Source organism: Canis aureus, chromosome 20 (assembly GCF_053574225.1).
Source record: "Canis aureus isolate CA01 chromosome 20, VMU_Caureus_v.1.0, whole genome shotgun sequence".
In the NCBI taxonomy this organism is placed as follows: domain Eukaryota; kingdom Metazoa; phylum Chordata; class Mammalia; order Carnivora; family Canidae; genus Canis; species Canis aureus.
The window spans coordinates 37,637,239-37,656,499 of record NC_135630.1 but is presented as its reverse complement, the minus strand read 5'-3'; the positions used below and the strand labels follow the sequence as shown (position 1 = coordinate 37,656,499).

At 41.1% G+C, this 19,261-nt stretch overlaps 1 protein-coding gene across 2 annotated transcripts in view; it reads left to right on the top strand.

Annotated features, from left to right (window-relative positions):
- MARCO (macrophage receptor with collagenous structure) overlaps window positions 1–19,261 on the top strand; it is a 44,759-nt gene that overhangs the window by 1,363 nt on the left and 24,135 nt on the right. The window contains exons 1-2 of one of the 2 annotated variants that reach the window (XM_077861419.1): window positions 5,122–5,357; window positions 18,317–18,418. In XM_077861419.1, coding sequence (XP_077717545.1) covers window positions 5,249–5,357; window positions 18,317–18,418 — 211 coding nt within the window. In that variant the 5' untranslated portion in view covers window positions 5,122–5,248. Of the gene's footprint in view, window positions 1–5,121; window positions 5,358–18,316; window positions 18,419–19,261 lie in introns of those variants that run through there. The other variant, XM_077861420.1, reaches the window with a different exon arrangement.

Here is a 19,261-nt window from a genome sequence, read left to right as displayed (position 1 = left end):
AAATGTTATCACTAGTCCTAACTATCAACCCAGTGGTGATATCAATAGATATGTTAAAAGGATTTAGGTTCCCTGGTTGGCTTCCAATAAAAGACCAACTCTAAAAGCCCTCAGTGGCAACCCTGTCAGGACCCCTCTCACTTCTGAGAGCTTCCTCTGTGTCTTTACTTAATAAATCTCTGTCCCTTTACTCACTCTCCTGGTCCGTGAGATGCATTCTTGAACTCTGTGAGACAAGAACCAAGCCCCCCCATCACCAACACAAATGACCATCAATGGGTGAATAGATAAATAAATGGCGGTACATCCATTCAATGGGGTACTAATCAGCAATAGGAAAAAACAAGCACATTTCCCAGAGCACCCCAACGTCCTTTATCAACACAACCTCTTCCTTATTGTCATTCAGTTCACTACAGTTAGAATGAGGAACGTGCGGTAACTCGGCCAAGGGGAAGGCAAGCAAACAGAGCTAAACCAAAGGCATAATCCCTTACTGGTATTTAAATCATAGGCAGAGAGAAAATAGGCTAAAAAGAGTTGGGGCTTTACTCCTTCCTAGTGGTGTTGTCCTGAGCAGGCCATTTCTGCTACCTGGCCTTAGCCCTGCTCTGTTTCCTTCCCCCATCCCAACTACCTCAGTTTTTCTCTTTTCTAAACCCAATTCTTTCTGTCAAATCTCGAAGTCCTCTACATTCTTCCTCTAAATGTCCTCTAGCCAACCTGGCTAGATGTGGTTTCTACTGCACCAGAGAGCTGAAGAACCCAGGCTCCCCTAACTCTGCACACAGGGCTTCCAGCCCTTCTTCTGACCCTCTTTGCTTGCCTGTCAAGTCTGTGTGCCCCACGATTCTGGATTCCCACTGCCTCGGTTAAGGGAGAGCAGGAATAAGGAGTAGCTTAGGGTGAGAGATAAGCAGACAATGTGCTGAGCCGGGAGCTGGACATTGGGCTTGGTCCCACTGAGTAGGGGACAAACCAGGCTAGGCAGAGCTAGGTAGGGGGCCATGGAAGCAGGCTCACAAAAGTCCCAAAAATGCTGAGGTGTCAGGAAACCAGACATAAGGGAACAAGCCAGACCACGCTGCCCTAGATGTGGGCGGGGAGGATGTCTTTTTATTGCAGTCATCTGTGACCAACAAAGAATAAATAACCAGACCCAAAGAAGAAGTAAGCCATTAAAGATGTTATCAATAGTGATAACATTGATACTTACTCAATGGTGATATCAATAGATGATGTTAAAAGGATTTAGGTTCCCTGATTAGGCTTCTAATAAAAGACCAATCCTGCAAGTCCTCAGTGGCAACCCTGTCAGGATCCCTCTTACTTCTGAGAGCTTTCTCTGTGTCTTTACTTAATAAACTTCTGTTCCTATACTCACTTTCCTGTGTCTGCGAGATTCATTCTTCAACTCCATGAGACAAGAACCAAGCTCTCTCGTATCATCACCCTGAGATCATGTCCTGAACCAAAACCAAGAGTCTACACTCAACCGATGGAGCCACCCAGGCACCTGAGGATTTTAAATTTTTAATATTAATCAGCAGTTGCTAAGCTTCATTGACTTTCCCACTTGCCTGCTTGCTGATGGGGTTTTGTTTGTTTTGAACACTTGGGTTTGTGCTGGTGATTTTTACATCATGCAAGACATGATTGCCCCAATTTCAGCTGGAACGAGGTTGCTCAGGAGTTCTTGGTCTGCCAGGTGGCCCATTGACTTAAACCAGTTTGAGGTCCATGAGTTCATAGAAAGTCCAGCTCTGCAGAGACCATCAGGCTTGGGGTCATATTTGCTTGGGACTCCAGCCTCATTACCCTGTCTATCTAAAAGAGCACTGCGAGCCACTTGGTTGTCACTCTGGAGAACTTCACATAACTACATCAGAGCCACTCTGAACACACATTTAAATTCTGCAATCCAATGATATGCACTTTGCTAGAAAAATAAAGCCAAACCCTTCATTTCTTGAACAGCATGGTCCCAAATGCAAGTTGACCACTTCATCTGGTGCTTGAGAGAAGAAACCGCTAGGTCCTTATTACTGGAGATAAAAGTGTCTGAGTGGAAGACACTAAGGAAGAGACTGTACAATATTCCCCAAACTGTGTTTTGTACTTTCTGGGAGATCTAAGGGATTTTTAAGGGTCACATTGACAATGCAGGAGTTTCACATTATGTGCTGGCTTGATAGAAGATGCTATTCTACCGAGAGCCCTTTCATTTATAAACACGCTTACTTACACCTTTATTATTTTGTTTGACCCTCACACCCACCCTATGGGCAAACAGGGGCAACTTCTGGTGTCCTATTTTGCAAATTGGAATGCTGAAACAAGGCCAGGACAAGGGGGAGCAAGTGATGGGTCATTGCAAGTGTACCGTGGATCCCGTCTTTTTTTTTAAGATGTTGACATTTTGTCCTGCATGGGTTTTTTTGCATTAGCTTTGATTTTTAAAATAATGTGTTAAAATGTTACCTACCTTGATTTTTGAATCTTTTGCACCTCAAGCTAGTGCCTTAATTGCCTTATTCTAGTCCCAGTCCTACAAACTGGATGGTTTACCTTGGATCCTAGGAAGTATCCATTTATTGCATGTCAAGAAGGGATGAAAATCAGTAATTTCGTGTGGTTCAACCTAATGGATCCTTTCAGGAGGGAGTCCTGAGGGCTCACATGGGTCTCTGTGCTGTATGTGACTGCTTCATTTTTTTGTGCAGAGGTCCTCAGCCTCGTTGCACATTTTAACCAGCCTTGGGGCTCTTATTAAAACCAGGATCTCAGGCTGAGGGTGGAGAAATGTTATGTGTGTTTTCAAAAAAACTCCGGTGGGAACTCTGGATTACTGCCTCTAGATCAAACTAGGTTTAAACCAGGCTGTAGGCACAGAGTACCCTGGACTCAAATTCTGATGGCATCACTTTCTAACCATAAGATCTGAGGCTGGTTACAAGTTGTTGTGAGTGCCCAGTAATGTGTGTCAGTGCCCAGCACGGTGCTTGCTTGACAATAAATCCTGGATATCGGTTAATGGTTCTATGTGCTATTTGTGCTGAGACCCACAGAAGCGAAGTAAGACACCCCAGGTTCCCCAGGAAATTCCTGAAAGAGTTGGGTTTCTGCTCCAGATAGGTCTGGCCTGCTATCTAGAGTCAAAACATCACATTTGTGTCCACTAAATCCCCCCTCCAAGGCTGGTGGCACTCGATAAATGGCCCACAGCATTTCCAATGAGCCCGGTCCCCCACCCTCCTGGATGAGGATTGCCCTAGGCCAGAGCTGAGCTGAGCAGGCAGAGTGGAGGCCTAAAGAGCAGGTTCCTCTGTGTGTGGAGGGGGAGGGGGGATATTCCCCTCCCATCAGGAAGCCCCCTGCAGCCTCTATTACCTTGAAGGGCCCCCACTTCAGACTAGAGCTGCTTTCATTTTCTCACTTCCAATTCCTTTAACCTTTTCTGTGCTGGCTCCTGCTCCCAGTATCTCAACCCAAGGCAGGGACTTCATGAATGTTGAAACCGTGGGCGCCACAGTTGGACCTCTGCCGGGGTGGGGAACGGGCGGTGCTGCAAGTAACTCATTTTTCTGAGTCTCTTTCCCTTTTTGCTTCCTGCCATGCCACAGGCCAAACAGAGTGAGTGAGTGGGGCCTAGCTTCTTCTCAGGCCACCTCTCCTCACCTCTCAGGTTCCAAACAACCCAAAGTCTCGTGCCTCCTGAGCCCTGAAGCCACCCTGCCTGTGACCCATCTCCACTCTCCAGGTGAAGCCCTGCTCATCCCTTGAACCCAGAGCTCATCAGCAAGCTTTCTGGGGAGTTCCCACTGGGGCTCTGCTGCCTCCCGGCCACTTCCAGCTCTTCCAATGCTTCAGGTTACTACCTTATGTAACAGCAAGTTTCTAGAGCTCAGTTATATCCACATCCACCCTGTGTGCCACACTGTGAGCTCTTTTAAGGCAAAAGCTGTTGCCTTCATCTCCCTGGTAATCAAGATGCTTACAAGGTCTCTAGTGATAGTAGCCACATGACCCTAGTGCATGCTGCCCGCCACCAGGCGCCATCCTAACCACAGTACATGATCTAATTCATCAGCTAACACCACATATAACACCATCTTCCTTATTTTACAAAAGAGGAAACCGAGGCACTCAGAGCTTACATGATGTTTCCATGGTCATGGAGCTGCTATGTGGAGCAAGTGGAATTTGAATGCAGGTGTTTGAGCTTGTAGGGTCTGTGTGTTCACCACCACCCTATGCATCCTTTCTGGTATAGGGAATGCTAGACAAGAAGGAGCTGGGGAGCAGGTTTCTCCCCTCAAGGAGCTCAGGTCTTACTGGAGCCAGAGCAAGCACACAGGTGTGCACCCACACAAGGAGAGCAAGGGAAGATACAAAGGGAAGTATAAATAAATGCTACACTGGGTGGTATAGAGCAGTGCTTCTCCATAGTGTACATACATCACCTGGAAATCTAGTGGAACTGTAGATTTGGATTCACATGGGATGGGATTCTGCATTTCCTTTTTTTTTTTTTTTTAAAGATTTTATTTATTCATGAGAGACACACAGAGATAGGCAGAGACACAGGAAGAGGGAGAAGCAGGCTCCCTGTGGGGAGCCCCATGTGGGACTCAATCCCAGGACCCCGGGATCACAACGTGAGCCAAAGGCAGACGCTCAACCACTGAGCCACCCAGGTGCCCCACTCTGTATTTATAACAAATTCCCAGGTGATGCTGCTGCTGTCCAAGGTCCACATTTTGAAGAGAAAAGATGAACCCTAAAGCCAAAGTAGGTCAGAGGAGAGAGATTTCAGTGTGAACTGCAGAGGTCCTGGGACAGCGTCTTGGGCCTAGGATGATGCCCACTTGGATGGGCAGAAGGCAGAGAGAGAGAGACATTCACACTCTCCCTGGCGCTATCCAACTCCCCACTCTTGGGGGTCTGGGGGAAAGCAGTGGTTCCAAGGACCTGTGACTTATGCTCCAAAGCCACCTCGACCCCCCCTTAACAAACAGCTGGGCCGAACAGGAGCTCCACATGTGAGTAATCTGTTTTTGAGACATGCTCAATTCTGATCATGTCAGGAAACATTTTGCAAATTCAGAAGTCAGAGCCAAAGGGAAGTGCTGTGTGGTCTACAACTAGTGGCCGTGGTTAAATGGGAACAATCTTTCCCCAAGTGGTTCCTCTTAAGGACAGCATTTCTGCTGGCCCCAGGACTTTTGGCCATTTATAAAGCTTCACAATGGAAAATAAGGAAATTCTCAAGGAGGAAGAGTTCTTGGCTAGCACCGGAGAAATAGGGGCCGTCAACCAAACCATGTTCCCTGCAATGGAGGCCTTTGAAATCAACGGTAAAGTACTGCTTCTCCGTAATGACATTGCCTGGTGATATACTTTTTCTGTTGGCAACATAAGAATAGACAAGGCTGTAGAAAGCGTAGATTTGTTCCATAGACTCTCACTAATATATTTCTGGAACACTTCAATCTGGAATTCATGTAATGTTAGTGATAGACACTGTATCCTTAGCAAATAGTTGGATTTCTTTTTTCCTTAGCTTCTCAATAAATTGTATTAAAATATTTGCCCTTAGATTAATGCTAATACTTATCATATGTCCCTCCTTTTTACTAAAGTCACGTGCCACATTTTTATTTAATGTAATTCCTTTAAAATTCTTTAAGGTAAAAAAAATAAATAAATAAAAAAAATAAAATTCTTTAAGGTGACTTCCGTTATAACTCATGTGCCGATCAGGGAGTGCTTTCTCCATTTCATGCTGGCTAGGATATGTTCACGGCTTCCTAATTAGTTTGTCTTAGATTCAATTCGGGTCTTAAAAATTCAGGCAACTCTGTCATCTTTATTTTCTCCCTCATCCTTTTTTTTTTTTTAATTTTTTTTATTTATTTATTTGAGACACACAGAGAGAGAGATAGAGAGAGGCAGAGACACAGGCTCCATGCAGGGAGCCTGACGTGGGACTCGATCCCGGGTCTCCAGGATCACACCCTGGGCTGCATGTGGCGCTAAACCACTGCGCTACCGGGGCTGCCCTCTCCCTCATCCTTAATACAGGTAATGCATTTTTTAAATCTTCTAGAATTTAAAGTCACCCGTGAGTGCTTTCCACAGGGGATCTCTGATTTCCTGTACAGAATATCCTCTAGGAATTGCATTCCAAGTTGATGAGTCATTCCCACTCCCAATCTTTTTTGGAAGTTGTTTGCTCAGAAGAATTGCAGTCCTGTCCCCCAGCCTGACCTGTCCCTCTCACCCAGCATTTGTGTGGGTCACTGGCTGGAACTGAAGGCATATGAAGATGAAGGGTTGAGTGCTCTGTCTGTAGGAATTTACAGTGTGGTCACAGAGAACGTGTGTGTGCAAATGACTTTAATAATTGCTGGCTATTATGAACCTTGGGAAATGCAACATTCTGGATATATGACTTTTTAAGATACTGAAAATATGCAAGCCAAGTCAACTGATCAAATATTCAGCAACTGCTGGGCACTGCTCTTGGCACCAAGGAAACACACAAGAATAAATGGGGAGTCCTCAGTCATGTTGGTGGTGGGAGGAGGATGGCAGGAGGTGTCAGGGTCAGGCAACCTGGAAACTATCTCTATACAATTTATTGCCGGATGTATGGACAGATCTAACTTGGTCTGACCTGGAGGTCAGAGGTGAGACCTCTTCTAAGGTTTAAATGATAAAGGGAATTAATAAAATAAGATGCTGGCTGGGACAGGAATAGAAAACCATGGGTTTATGATATATCCATAAGGAATATTTAGAGAAATACAAATAGTTCCATGCAATGGGGCCAATATTGAGTGGGGAAACTTCAGTGGGGATTGAGACTAGGACCAATTAATTTAGACTTTTCCTGAATGCAATGAGGAGCTTTGGAAGTTTGGCATTGGGCTAAGAGGCATCGGTTTGCATTTGAGATTACACACTATCATAGATGTGGGATGATCTAGAAAGAGCAACTCTGGGGACAGAAAGAAATGTAGTAGCAAGAGACAGTAAGAGGCAGTGGGTATAAGGAAGGAAAAGAGAATGCTCTGGAAAGATATTAGAAGTCAAGTCAGTAGGACTATAATGGCGGGATGAAGCAACTCTTCACTTGCTGGGAGGCCAGCCTCAAGGGGGATTTGTAGATTTCTGACATGGGTTATTGATGCCACTAACTAAAAATCTAACCAAAAAACAAAACAGCTTGGTTAGAAGGAACATCTTTCTTTTTTTCCTTAGAGATTTTATTTATTTGAGAGAGAGCAAACATGAGGGAGGGGGTCAGAGAGAGAGGGAAAAGGAGAGTAGCCTCCCCACTGAGCAGGAAGGCCCCTATACGGCTAGATCCCAGGATCCCAGGATCATAACCTGAGCCAAAGGCAGATGCTTCACTGACTGAGCCATCCAGGTGCCCCGGAAGGAACATTTTTCTAAATGCGTTCACAACTTCCTATCTTCTTATACAAAGATCATGGAACATTTAGAACTTTCTAGATGAATGCCATTACAGACAGTAATCACTGTGAGGCTCTGTAACATAATGACCACCTCAGGACTTACTGAGATGTACAAAACTACTTGCTTCAGCACTAAATGGCTCCAAGTAGCTTTCTTTCTTCCTCCCTTCTTCCCTCCTTTCCCTTATGTCTGCTGAAGATTGCTTTCATATTCTGAAGAGGCTCAACATACCACTGCTTTTGCGCCCTGAAGGCTCAACAAAACCCAGCTCTTTCCTCAGCAACCAGTATCAGCTCCATCTTCCCCCTCAACAGCGGAGCATTTGGACTTGAACAAGAGACTCTACATTTGTCCCAGATGACATTATCCTTCTGGGAAGCACTCCTGTCCACCTGTTTGAAATTTATGAACATTTTTTCTGTCTTGAGCCTTCCCGTCTCTTTCCATGTGTCTGGTTTCTCAAGAATGGGTTCTGTTAGCACATCAGGAAGCCTTTGCGGGTCTGTGGCATGTAATCTGTCTGGACTCCCGCACTCCCACCCCAGAGCCCTCAACTATTTCAGTCTTCATGTCTTGCTTCTTGACATGTCTTCCCACCATTTTCAGTCTGAAGAACATTCTTCTTGACAGCAAAAACCCCCAAAAATACAGATAGAGAAGTTGTTGTTTAATTTAACATTAAGCCCTGGCTCCCAGCTGTGGATCTAGCTGTCTCTTCTTCCTGCTCTAAAGATAATTTGAAACATTCCCCTAATAGACCTTAACCCTGGAATTTATTCACGGTCACCCTTGTTGGCATGACCACTGTCACTTCAGGTCCTTGTTCTGACTTTGTTTTTTTGTCATATTACTATTTCTCAGCATTTTAAAGATATCCAGCTTTACCCTAGAGTTATTTTTCTCACTTTTTATTATGAAATAATTAGTGATTCACAGAAACTTGCAAAAAAAAAAAAAGTATGGGGAAGTCTCTGTGACCCCCACCCAGTTTCTCCTAGTGAGAACATCTTGCGTAGCTATAGTGCCCTATCGCAACCAGGAAATTGATACAGCTACAATTTAAAGCTTATTTAGATTTCATCAGTTTTACATGCACTCATTTGTGTGTGTGAATACAATTCTCTACAACTTTATCATATGTGTATATTTGTGTAACCATCACCAATATCAAAATACCAAACTTTTCCATCACCACAAAACTCTCTCATGCTACCTTTATAGCTACACATGCCCGTCATTCCCCCACCACCAATAACTGTCCCCTGACAATCACCAATCAGTAGCGTTTCTATAATTTTGTTATGTGAAGAATGTTATATGAATGGAAAAAAGTATGTAACTTTTTAAAGATTGGCTCTTTTTTTACATAGCATGATGCCCTTGAGATCCAACCAAGTTGTTGTATATATCAATAGTTCTTTTTATTAATGAGCATTTTTCATGAGTATTGTTCCATGATATGAATGCATCACGGTTTGTTTAACCATGTATCCACTGAAAGACATTTGGGTTGTTGCCAGTTTGGGGCTGTTACAAATAAAGTTGCTGAGATCATTTATGTAAAAGTTTTTCTATAAGCCTAAGTTTTCATTTCTCTAGGATAAATGCCCAAAAGTACACTTGCTGGGTTCTAAGTATATGTTTGGTTTTATAAGAAACAGCTGATCTATTTTTCCAGTGTGGTTGTGTCATTTACATTCCCACCAACACTATACAACAGATTCAGTTTTTCTGAGTCCTTGTCAGCAACTAGTATTATCACTATTTTTATTTTAGCTGATTCTGATAAGTGTGTGATTGTGATATATTATTGTAACTTTGATTTTCATTTTCCTAATGGCTAATAATGTTGACTATTTTGTCATGTGCTTTTTTCCCCCCATTTGTATATGAAATGCCACTTCATGTCTTTTACCAATGTTTTAATGGGATCATTTGTTTTTCTAGCTATTTAGTTTTGAGAGCACATTATCTATTCAAAATACAAGTCCTTTGCTGGATACATGATTTGCAAGTACTCTCTCTCAGTCTGTAACATGTCTTTTTATCCTCTTAACAGAGTCTTTTACAAAGCAAAAGCATTTAAACCTTTGGAGGCCTATCTAGAAATTTTCCCTTTCATGGATTGTGCTTTTGGTGTCAAGTCACCTGGCCCTAGGTCCCCCAATTTTTCTCTTATGTTTAATTCTAGAAGTTTTATAGTTTCACATTTTATAGTTAAGTCCATGGTTCATTTGAGTTGATAGATGTCTGTATATATATGTTTATATATATAAATAGACAAATCTTGACCTTGTTTATTTATTATTTATTATTTATTTATTTATTTATTTATTTATTTATTTATTTATTTTGCCTATGGGTGTCCAGTTGCTCCAATACCATTTACTGGAAAGGCTATATTTCCTTCATTAAATTAATTTTGTAACTTGTCAAAAAAAAAAACTAGTTGGTTATATCTGTGTAAGGACTATTTCCGTGTTCTTTATTTTGCTCCATGAGTCCATGTGTCTATCCCTCCACCCATATCACACTGTCTTGATTACTGCAGGTTTAAGTGAGCCTAAACATCAAGCTGTAATTCCTCACATTTTTCCTTCTTTTTTTTTTTGTTAAGATTTTATTTATTTATTCCTGAGAGACACACAGAGAGAGGCAGAGACATAGGTAGAGGGAGAAGCAGGCTCCCTGTGGGGAGGCCTGATATGGGACTCAATCCCAGAACCCTGGGATCATGACCTGAGCTGAAGACAGAGGCTCTACCACCAAGCCACCCAGATGCCCCTATTCTTTTTTCAGGATCATTTTAGCCATTCTATGGCTTGTACCTTTCCATGTACATTTTAGCATAAGCTTATCAATACCTACAGAAAACCTTGCTGGGATTTTGCTGGAGCTGTGCTATGTTTCCAAATCACTTTCAGAGAACTGACATCTTACTTTCTGTAGTCCTACAACCTACACTCAGTGTGCTTCCACATTTACTTAGGTCTCGGTTTTTGGGGGGTTTTTTTGTTGTTGTTTTTTGTTTTTTTTGGCTTTGTTTTTTATTTTTATTTTTTTATTTTTTTGGCTTTTTTTTTAAATCAGGGTTTTATAAATTTCAGCATACAGATCCTATATACATTTTGTTACTTTTATATCTAAATATTTCATTTCCTTTAGAGAGACTGTAAATGCCATTATGTTTTAGTTGCAATTTCCACTTATTTGCCAGTAGTATATCGAGATGGAATAAGAGAGTGAGAACAGACATCCTTGCCTCGTTCTCAATCTTCAGAGGAAATGATTCTGTGTCACCATTAAGTATTGTGTTAGCTTTAGATATTTTTTAGATGCTCCTTTTTCTTTAAAGATTTTATTCATTTATTTATTTGAGAAAAAGAGAGAGAGTAGGGGGACGAGCAAAGGGAGAGGGACAGACTCCCTGAGGAGTGCAGAACCTGGCATGGGGACCACCCAAGCCACAATCAAGAGTCATATGCTCAACTGACTGAGCCACCCAAGCATTCTGATGCTCATTTTTTTCAAGTTAAGGAAATTCTCTTTCATTTCTAGTTTGCTGAGAGTTTTTATTATAAATTTATTATTGCATATATGAGTTAGAACTATGAATTTTAATTATGAGAGTTTTATTATGAATTTAATTTTGTCAAGTGCTGTTTCTGCATCAGTTATATGGTTATCTGATTTTCCTTCTTTAGTTCATTGATATGATGGATCATATTGATCAATTTCTGAGTATTGAACCAGCCTTGTATACCTGAAAATATCATTTAGTTATATTATATAAATTCTTTTTATACATTGCTTGGTACAGCTTACTAATATTTTGTTGAAGATTTTTGTGTCAAACTTCATGAGAGATACTGATCTTTAGTTTTCTTCTTTTGTGCTATTTTTGATTTTCATTTCAAGGTGATCCTGACCTCTTAAAATGAGTTAGAAGTGTTCTCTACTCTTCCATTATCTACAAGAAAGTGTGTAAAACTGGTGTTGATTCTCCTAAAGGTTTGATAGAGGACTCCATCTAGGCCTGTATATTTCTTTTTTAGGGGCTTTTTAGTACAAAATAAATTTATTTAATAGCTGTAGATGTAGATATTATCTATTTATTATTGGTTGAGTCTTGGTAGTTTGTAATTTTGGAGAAATCAGTTTATTTCTTGTAAGTTGTGCACATGAAGTCAGTGACAGGATCTTCTTACTCTCTTATTAAGGGCTGCAGGATCTGTGGTAATAGCACCTGTTTCATTCCTGATATTGGATTTGTGTCTTTCTTTTTCTCTTCATCAGTTGTGCTTTATCAATTTTACTGATCTTACTAAATCAGCATTTTGTTCTACTGATCTTCTCTTTTGTTTTCCTATTTTAAATCTCATTAATTTCAGCTCTCATCTCTATTATTTTGTGGGGGGTTTTTGTCCTGGTTGATGAAGGTTTATTTTGTTCTTCTCTTCCAGTTCTTTGAGCTGGGAACCTAGTTTATCAGCTTGAGACCATTTCTCATTTGTAATGTAGCCTTTAGTGTTGCTATACATTTCCCTCCCACTACTACTTTAGCTGAATGTAACAATTCGGTATGCTGTATTCTCATTTTTGATTAGTTCTTTTTCAAAAAATTTTAAGACTTTATAGTCAATGCATTATTTAATTTTAAAAAAATTTCCAAGTGTTTAGAGGTTTTCTTATTGTCTATCTGGTTTTTTAAAAGATTTTATTTATTTATTCCTGAGAGACACACAGAGAGGCAGAGACAGAGGCAGAGACATAGGCAGAGGGAGAAGCAGATTCCTCACAGGGAGCCTGATGCAGGAATCTGTCCCAGGACACCAGAATCATGCCCTGAGCCAGAGGCAGATGCTCAACCACTGAGCCAGCCAGGCATCCTTCCCCTTGTCTATTTGTTATTGACTTCTATTTTGATTCCATTGTCAGGAAACATTCTCTATGCAACTTCATTCCATTTTCATTTTGTTGGGGTTTGTTTTATGACCCATTGATATGATTTTTTTATATGATTTATCTTAGTGAATATCCCACTTGTACATGGAAATAATGTGTATTCTGCTGTTGTTGCTTGGAGTATTCTTTAATTGTTCATTAGATCCTGTTGGTTTATGATGTTGTTCATTTCCTCTATACTTTTGCTGATTTTAGCTCAATTTCTGAGAGTAGTTTGTTAAAATCCTCAATATAATTGTGGATATATTGATTTCTCCTTTCAGTTATATCAGTTTTTGCTTCATGCAAATAGAAGCTCTGTTGTTTGGTTTCTTGGAGATAGCATAGAGTTAAGTCATGCTTTTCAATCCACTTTGCCATACTATTTGCCTTCTAGTTGGTATAATTAAACCATTTACATTAAAATGATTATTGATGTGTTAAGAGTTTAATCTATCATGTTATTATGCATTTTCTCTTTGTCCCTCTGTTTCCTGTTACCAGCTTTTCTTTTCTTACTTTCCTATGGGTTACTTGAACATGTTTTAGAATTCCATTTTGATTTATCTATAGTTTTTTGTTCGTTTTTTAGTCCATCATTTGAAATAGTTTTCTTATATTTTTTTCTGGGCATTAAAATATACATGTATAATTTATTGCAATCTACCAACAACATTCTACCACTTTGAGTCAAAAGTTTTATTTTATTAAATTTTAAGAACTTATTTCTGCTTACGTCTTTTGAGCCTTTCCATTTTTGAAATGTAATTATAAATATTTCCTCTATACGCACTGGGTATGACTTCATTATAATTTTTGTTTCAACCATCAAATGTGATTTAAAAAAACTGTGAAGGGGATGGTCTAAATGTATCTCTATGTTTACCCATTCTTTTTTCTTATTATTCTTTCCTTTTGGAAGTGCCATGACTTCTGCTATTATCTTTTCTCTTTTGTTTGAAGAACTTCTTTCAGCCATTCCTTTTTTTTTTTTTTTTTTTGAAAATTTATTTTTAAAGAATCTCTACATCCCATCTTGGCTCAAAATCATGACCCTGAGATCAAAAGTCACATGTCCATTGACTGAGTCAGTCAAGTGCTCCCTTTTTAGCCATTTTTTCAAGACAGGTCTACTAGCAAGAACTTCGCTTAGATTTCCTTCATCTGAGAATCTTTTTATTTCCCATTCATTCTTAAGGGATATTTTTACTGGATATAGTTGATAATTCATTTCTTTGAGCACTTGAAAAATTTCATGTCACTTCCAATTTCAGATAAGAAATCTGTTGTCACTCAAATTGGTATGTCTAAAATTGGTATGTCTATTAATGGTAATGGCTATTTTCAAGATTTTTTCTTTTTTTTAGATTTTTAATTTTCTGGGTATGTAGGGTCTTTTTTAGATTTTTTTTTACTCATGATGTGTCTTGTTATCAATTGCTTGAATTTATGATGTTTGGGGTTTGCTCAACTTCTTGAGTTTGTAGGTTTATGACTTTCACCAAATTTGAGAAGTTTTCAGCCACCATTTTTTCTTAAAATATATTTTTCAGTTCACACTCTTTCTAGGATTTTAACAATATGAATATTATGTATTTTTTTATTGATACATAGATCTCTGAGTCTTTGTTCATTTTTTTTAGTTGATTTTCTCTGTTTTTCAGAAAGGGTAATTTCTATTGTACTATCCTCTAGTTCATTTATTCTTTCTCTTATCACTTTTATTGCACTATTGAGCCCATCTAGTGAGGATTTTTTTAAAGATTTAATTTATTTGAGAGGGAGACAGAGAGAGAATGAGTGAGTGAGAGCACAAGAGGCAGGGGAGGGAGAAGCAGACTCCCCTCTGAGCAGGAAGTCTGACTGGGGCTTGATCCCAGGATACTCAGATCATGACCTGAACCTAAGGCAGATACTTAACTGACTGAGCCACCCAGATACCCTGGTGAGATTTTTTTAATTGGTGCTTTTAAGTCCTATAATTTCCATTTGTTTCTTCTTTATATTCTCTACTTTTTTTGTAGATTAAAATTGTTTTGTTTTAAGAGTGTTTCTAACTGATCATTAAAGTACTTTTGTTATGACGGTTTCTAAATCCTTATTGAATAATTCTAATGTTTGTGTCATTTCCATGCTGACACCTATTGATTTTTTTTTAGGATTTATTTATGAGAGAGAGAGAGAGCAGGGGGAGTGGCAGAGGGAGAAGGAGAAAGAGAATTCTCAAGCAGACTCCTCTCTGAGTGTGGACTGTGATGCAGGGTTTGATCCCAGGACTCTGAGATCATGACCTGAGCCAAAGCCAAGAGCTGGTCACTTAACTGACTGAGCTACTCAGGTGCCCTGTTGTCTTTTTTCATGCAAGTTGTGATTTTCTATGCTCTTGATATGATGACTAATTTTCCATTGTACTGTGGACATTTTGTATAGTATGTTAGAAGACTCTAGATTCTATTAAAATCTTCTACTTTAAATCATACTGTTTAGGTTTATCCCATAAAATTCTGGCCCACTTTTGTGGGCTGTGTTTTCAATAACAATTTATTTTTCAGAGCCTTGACTGTCCTGTTCTGGTCTGCTTTGTTCAGCTGATATAATTGGTCTTCCTTGCTCTCTGCTGGTTCTGCCAGCAGGGACAGAAGGTGTTTCTTCAGACTGCCCAGTGATCGTGGGTCAGGGGTGGAACACATCAAGCCAATAGGGCAGAGACCACTTTTCTAGGCCTGCTCACCAGCAGCCCAGTGCCAGGAGCAAGAAGAGGGGGTTTCTGCACCCACTAAGCTACCTGCTGCTACTAGGCAAGGGGCCGGGAGATTGCAGGTCTGGGGGCCCTAGAGTTTGTATGCAGACTGGTTTTCTTCATTGAAATCTTTTATGGAATTGAAATTTTATTTCCCTTTGGAGCCACATTTTCACTGTGAGTCAGACAATAGAGCTGTCATATTTCTGAAAACTGTTTTCCTAAAATCTTCACGTGGACTCACCATAGTTTACTCCAGGGATGCTCATTCTAGTTTACTCAGCTCTAGTTTATTGGATGCTTCATTCATTCTCTCATGTCAGACTACTCTTCCTCATTGGAGAAATCCACTTTGGAGTAAACATTCCTTTACAGGTTCTTCTACCCTCTTAGACATCAACACAGAAGGTAAAATGCTTATCAGATTTTCTGCTTTGTAAGTGAGTTAGATAAATGCTACAGATTCAAAATTCCCAGTTTCTAAAATACCTTGTCTCTATGTTACATGATAGCTCTGGCTTAAAAAAGCATTCTGGGCCTGAGTGGATACCTTCAAACTATTCCCATTCATACTACCAGGATGGCTTTTCCTCTTACTATCCTCATTCAAATGCCTTCCACTTCTCCTACCATCTGGTTTGAAAATATCTATATTTTCCATGCTGGCTCTCATTGCCATCTCTGACCTCTATGTAACTTGTGTCTCTGAAGCATATTATCTTTCTTTTTCCATCATTTCCTCAAGTTTAGTACTGTCTAAAAGATCATATTCATTGTCCACCATCTTCTGTTTAACATGAGGCTTCCCTGTGTGTTACCCATCCTCGCCATGATTGTATGCTTGCCTGAGTTCTGAGGTTGCATTCCTGATGCTTTTCCAACACTTCTAAACTGGCACTGTTCCACTCTGCACGTGTTCAGGACCCAAACCTCTGCAGCCACTCATTCACCCTTCCATTTATCATCTTTCCAGCACATTGTGAGGTAGACGCCATGTTAGTGCTGGAAGGCAGCCCTGGAAGCTTCCAAGATATTGGGGGGAACTGAGACATAAACAGACATACTTCAGGATGATGGGTGCCATATCAGGTGGAAACACAGAGCGACGTGGGGAAGCAAAGCAGGGTCCCACCTAACCCAGGGGGGTCAGAGAATGTATCTTGGGGCAGGATAAGCACCATTGTGCTCCCAAAGGATGAGGAGGAATTAGTCATGCAGAAGGGAGGAGGTAGGGCTGTATTTCAGAGAAGATACATGCCCCAGAGTGAGAAGGCTATAACAACAAGTGGTCTGGTCTGTTGGTTGGGGTTCACGTTGGGGGTGTGGTGTGGAAGTACAGCCAAAGGAGAACTGGCAAGCAGCACGTCTTCCTGTGCCAGCAGATGAGTTGTTTGTCCCAAGGACAGTGAATGACCACCAAGGGCTGAAGGCAGGGAAGTGACTTGGCCAGGCTGTGTGTTAGAGAGTTCACTCGGGCTTCTGTGTGAGTCCCAATTTGGGAGGTGCAGTGCAGGGATACTGTGCTAGACTGAGAATAACCAAATGCCACCAAATAAAAAACCATCCAACCAAGAAACCATTCCTCCTGCTGCCTGCCAAAGTCATCTTGAGACCACCATGCATTAGACAATGCTAAAGCAGAGCTTTCTGTTCTGCAGGTGGCTGGAAGGAATTTCAGCAGAATAATGAAGTTTCCACAGCTGATAGAAAACAGACTCAAGGTTCACACACATCTATTATAAGAGTTAACCGAAAACCCACCATCAACTACCACAAAGCCAAAAATGTGTTCACATGCCCCTATTCCCTCCCATGGGATGCTCACCTGTGATCACTTTTCCTTTCACACCTGCTTATTTCAACTGTGTTTTTCCACCTGCTAATGTCAGCATAGGCTAGTGAGGCAAGTTCAGGCCTTGGGGTTAGATGGACCCAGGGACATATGCCTGTTGTGTTGCCTTAACTTCTCTGAACCCCAAGTCTGTCTAAGAGGATGATCACACTTACCTTGCAGGATTGTCAGAAGCATTATAGATAATATCAGACAATGCCTGGCACCGAGTAGGTACTCTGTCAATGTGAGTGGTGGGAACCACAGTACCTTCTGCAGGCTGGCTCCCTGCCTTTGGACACCCCAAAATGGGGACACAGCTGGCATGAATGAAAGACTGGAATGGGAACCACGGTGGCCTCTTTTATAATGCCCCAAACTGGAAACAGCTTGCCAACAGGGAAATGTCAGCATGAATTGTGACTCTTGCCTTTAAGGGACATTAGGCAGCTATTAAAAGAATAGTTAAATCTTTCTCTACAAAATAAAAAGACCAAACAAACAAAAAACTAGAGGAATGTCCACAGGAAATCATCCACTGCAGAACGCAGTGTGCTGTATTATATGTAATATGATATTATTTACATAAAATAAAAAGAAAAAATATATCTAGTAGTGGAAGGGTTCATCAGTTTCTAGAAGCCAACAGTCTAGTAGGAGGGCCACACCCCAGAATGCCATCAGAGCTTCTGTCAGCAGGTTAGGACACCAGGGAGCTGAGGTCCCTTGAAGTCTCTGATTATAAGATTATTAACCCTTGTAATGTTCTCTATATTTTTTGATAAATCATATCAAGCATGTTTTATTTTTATAAGTAAATAATCTGAAGAAAAAAGAAAACAAATGTCCAAATCTGAATTCCAGATCTGTGTCTCGTAACTGAGTAGGTATTTCAACGTCTCTAAATATCACTCAGAGTTTATCAAGTGCTGACAATCATCCTCCTCCCAAAGTTTTGAAATTTAAGTATGTACATTCATTAATTCACCTGATAAACATCTCTTGAGAGCTCTCTATCACGGGCACTACACGAGGGCTTCGACAGTGCACCTGGTTTAAGAACCACACTCTGCCAGCTAGCGATGCATGACACAGGTGTTTGCCCAGCCACACAGATGAGTGACCAAGAATGTCATTTCTTGGCTTGTGAGAAGATGAGGATCTGAGGGAGGATTCGGGGATAGTGGGACTTTGTGTCTTTACCCTCCACCTCACAGGGAGCCGTCTGCTCATGCAGAGGGGATTCTGACACAGGTTGAGGCACCCTTGGTCTCTCCCTTCTACAAAAGCCACCTTCTGCTGTGGTTATGTTTCAGATCCAAAGCCCAAGAAGAGAAAGGGGGTGAACTGCTTCATGGTCCTAGTGGCCATCTACCTGATTCTGCTCACTGCAGGTGCTGGATTGCTGGTGGTAAAAGGTAAACAAGTCAGGCACCTGTCTGGTGCCTCCTGGGGTGACACAGGGCTCAGGTTGAGTGGAGAGCCTTGGAGTCACAGCTGCCCCCGCCTGCTGAGAGTTCTTAGCTTCTGGATAACCAGGTAGCCACATTGATGGGGTCGGTGCGGGGAGGTGGACAGGAGAGTGTGTGCATGTGTGTGTGTGTGCATGCACGCGTGAGCACTCATGTGCATGAGAGGGAGAGAGAGACATAGAGACAAACAGAGAGAGGGAGAAAGCACATGATCTTGTGTGTGTTAGAGCAGTGAACAATGCAATAATTTCACATGAGTTTGCTGTATGCATCTTTCATCAAGGATCCCCAATGTCTGAGTGGGAGGGGGCTTTATTGATCAGTGTTCATGTTAACATCATTTTACTTCCGAAGTGTTAAGATCATGAAGCAATTCCATCTGCAGACACTGAAGTCACTCAAGAACATCGTGTGGTGCCCAGCTGTCATAAACATATGTCACATGTCTATTAAGGTCACATGTGATTAGATCAAACCAGCATATTCGTCATCATACTCTCATTCCCAGAGCATGCAGGAAGGTTGAAGATTGATCATGATGCTGTGGGTGCATCCCTAGGCCATGAAGGAATAGTCTATGAACATATAACGTCATGCCTAAGTGCAGAGTTTACACATGCAAGATATAGAAAGAGCTCTATGCTCATGCTAGGTCCTCACAGCACATGAAATGTTGCGTCCAGTATTCAGGACCCACAGAAGTTATCCACATATGACACAAGAGTGTTGGGGATATCCTCAAATGCCTGGGGCTCTAATGAGGTTCCTAAAAGAATGCTTTGGGTGGGG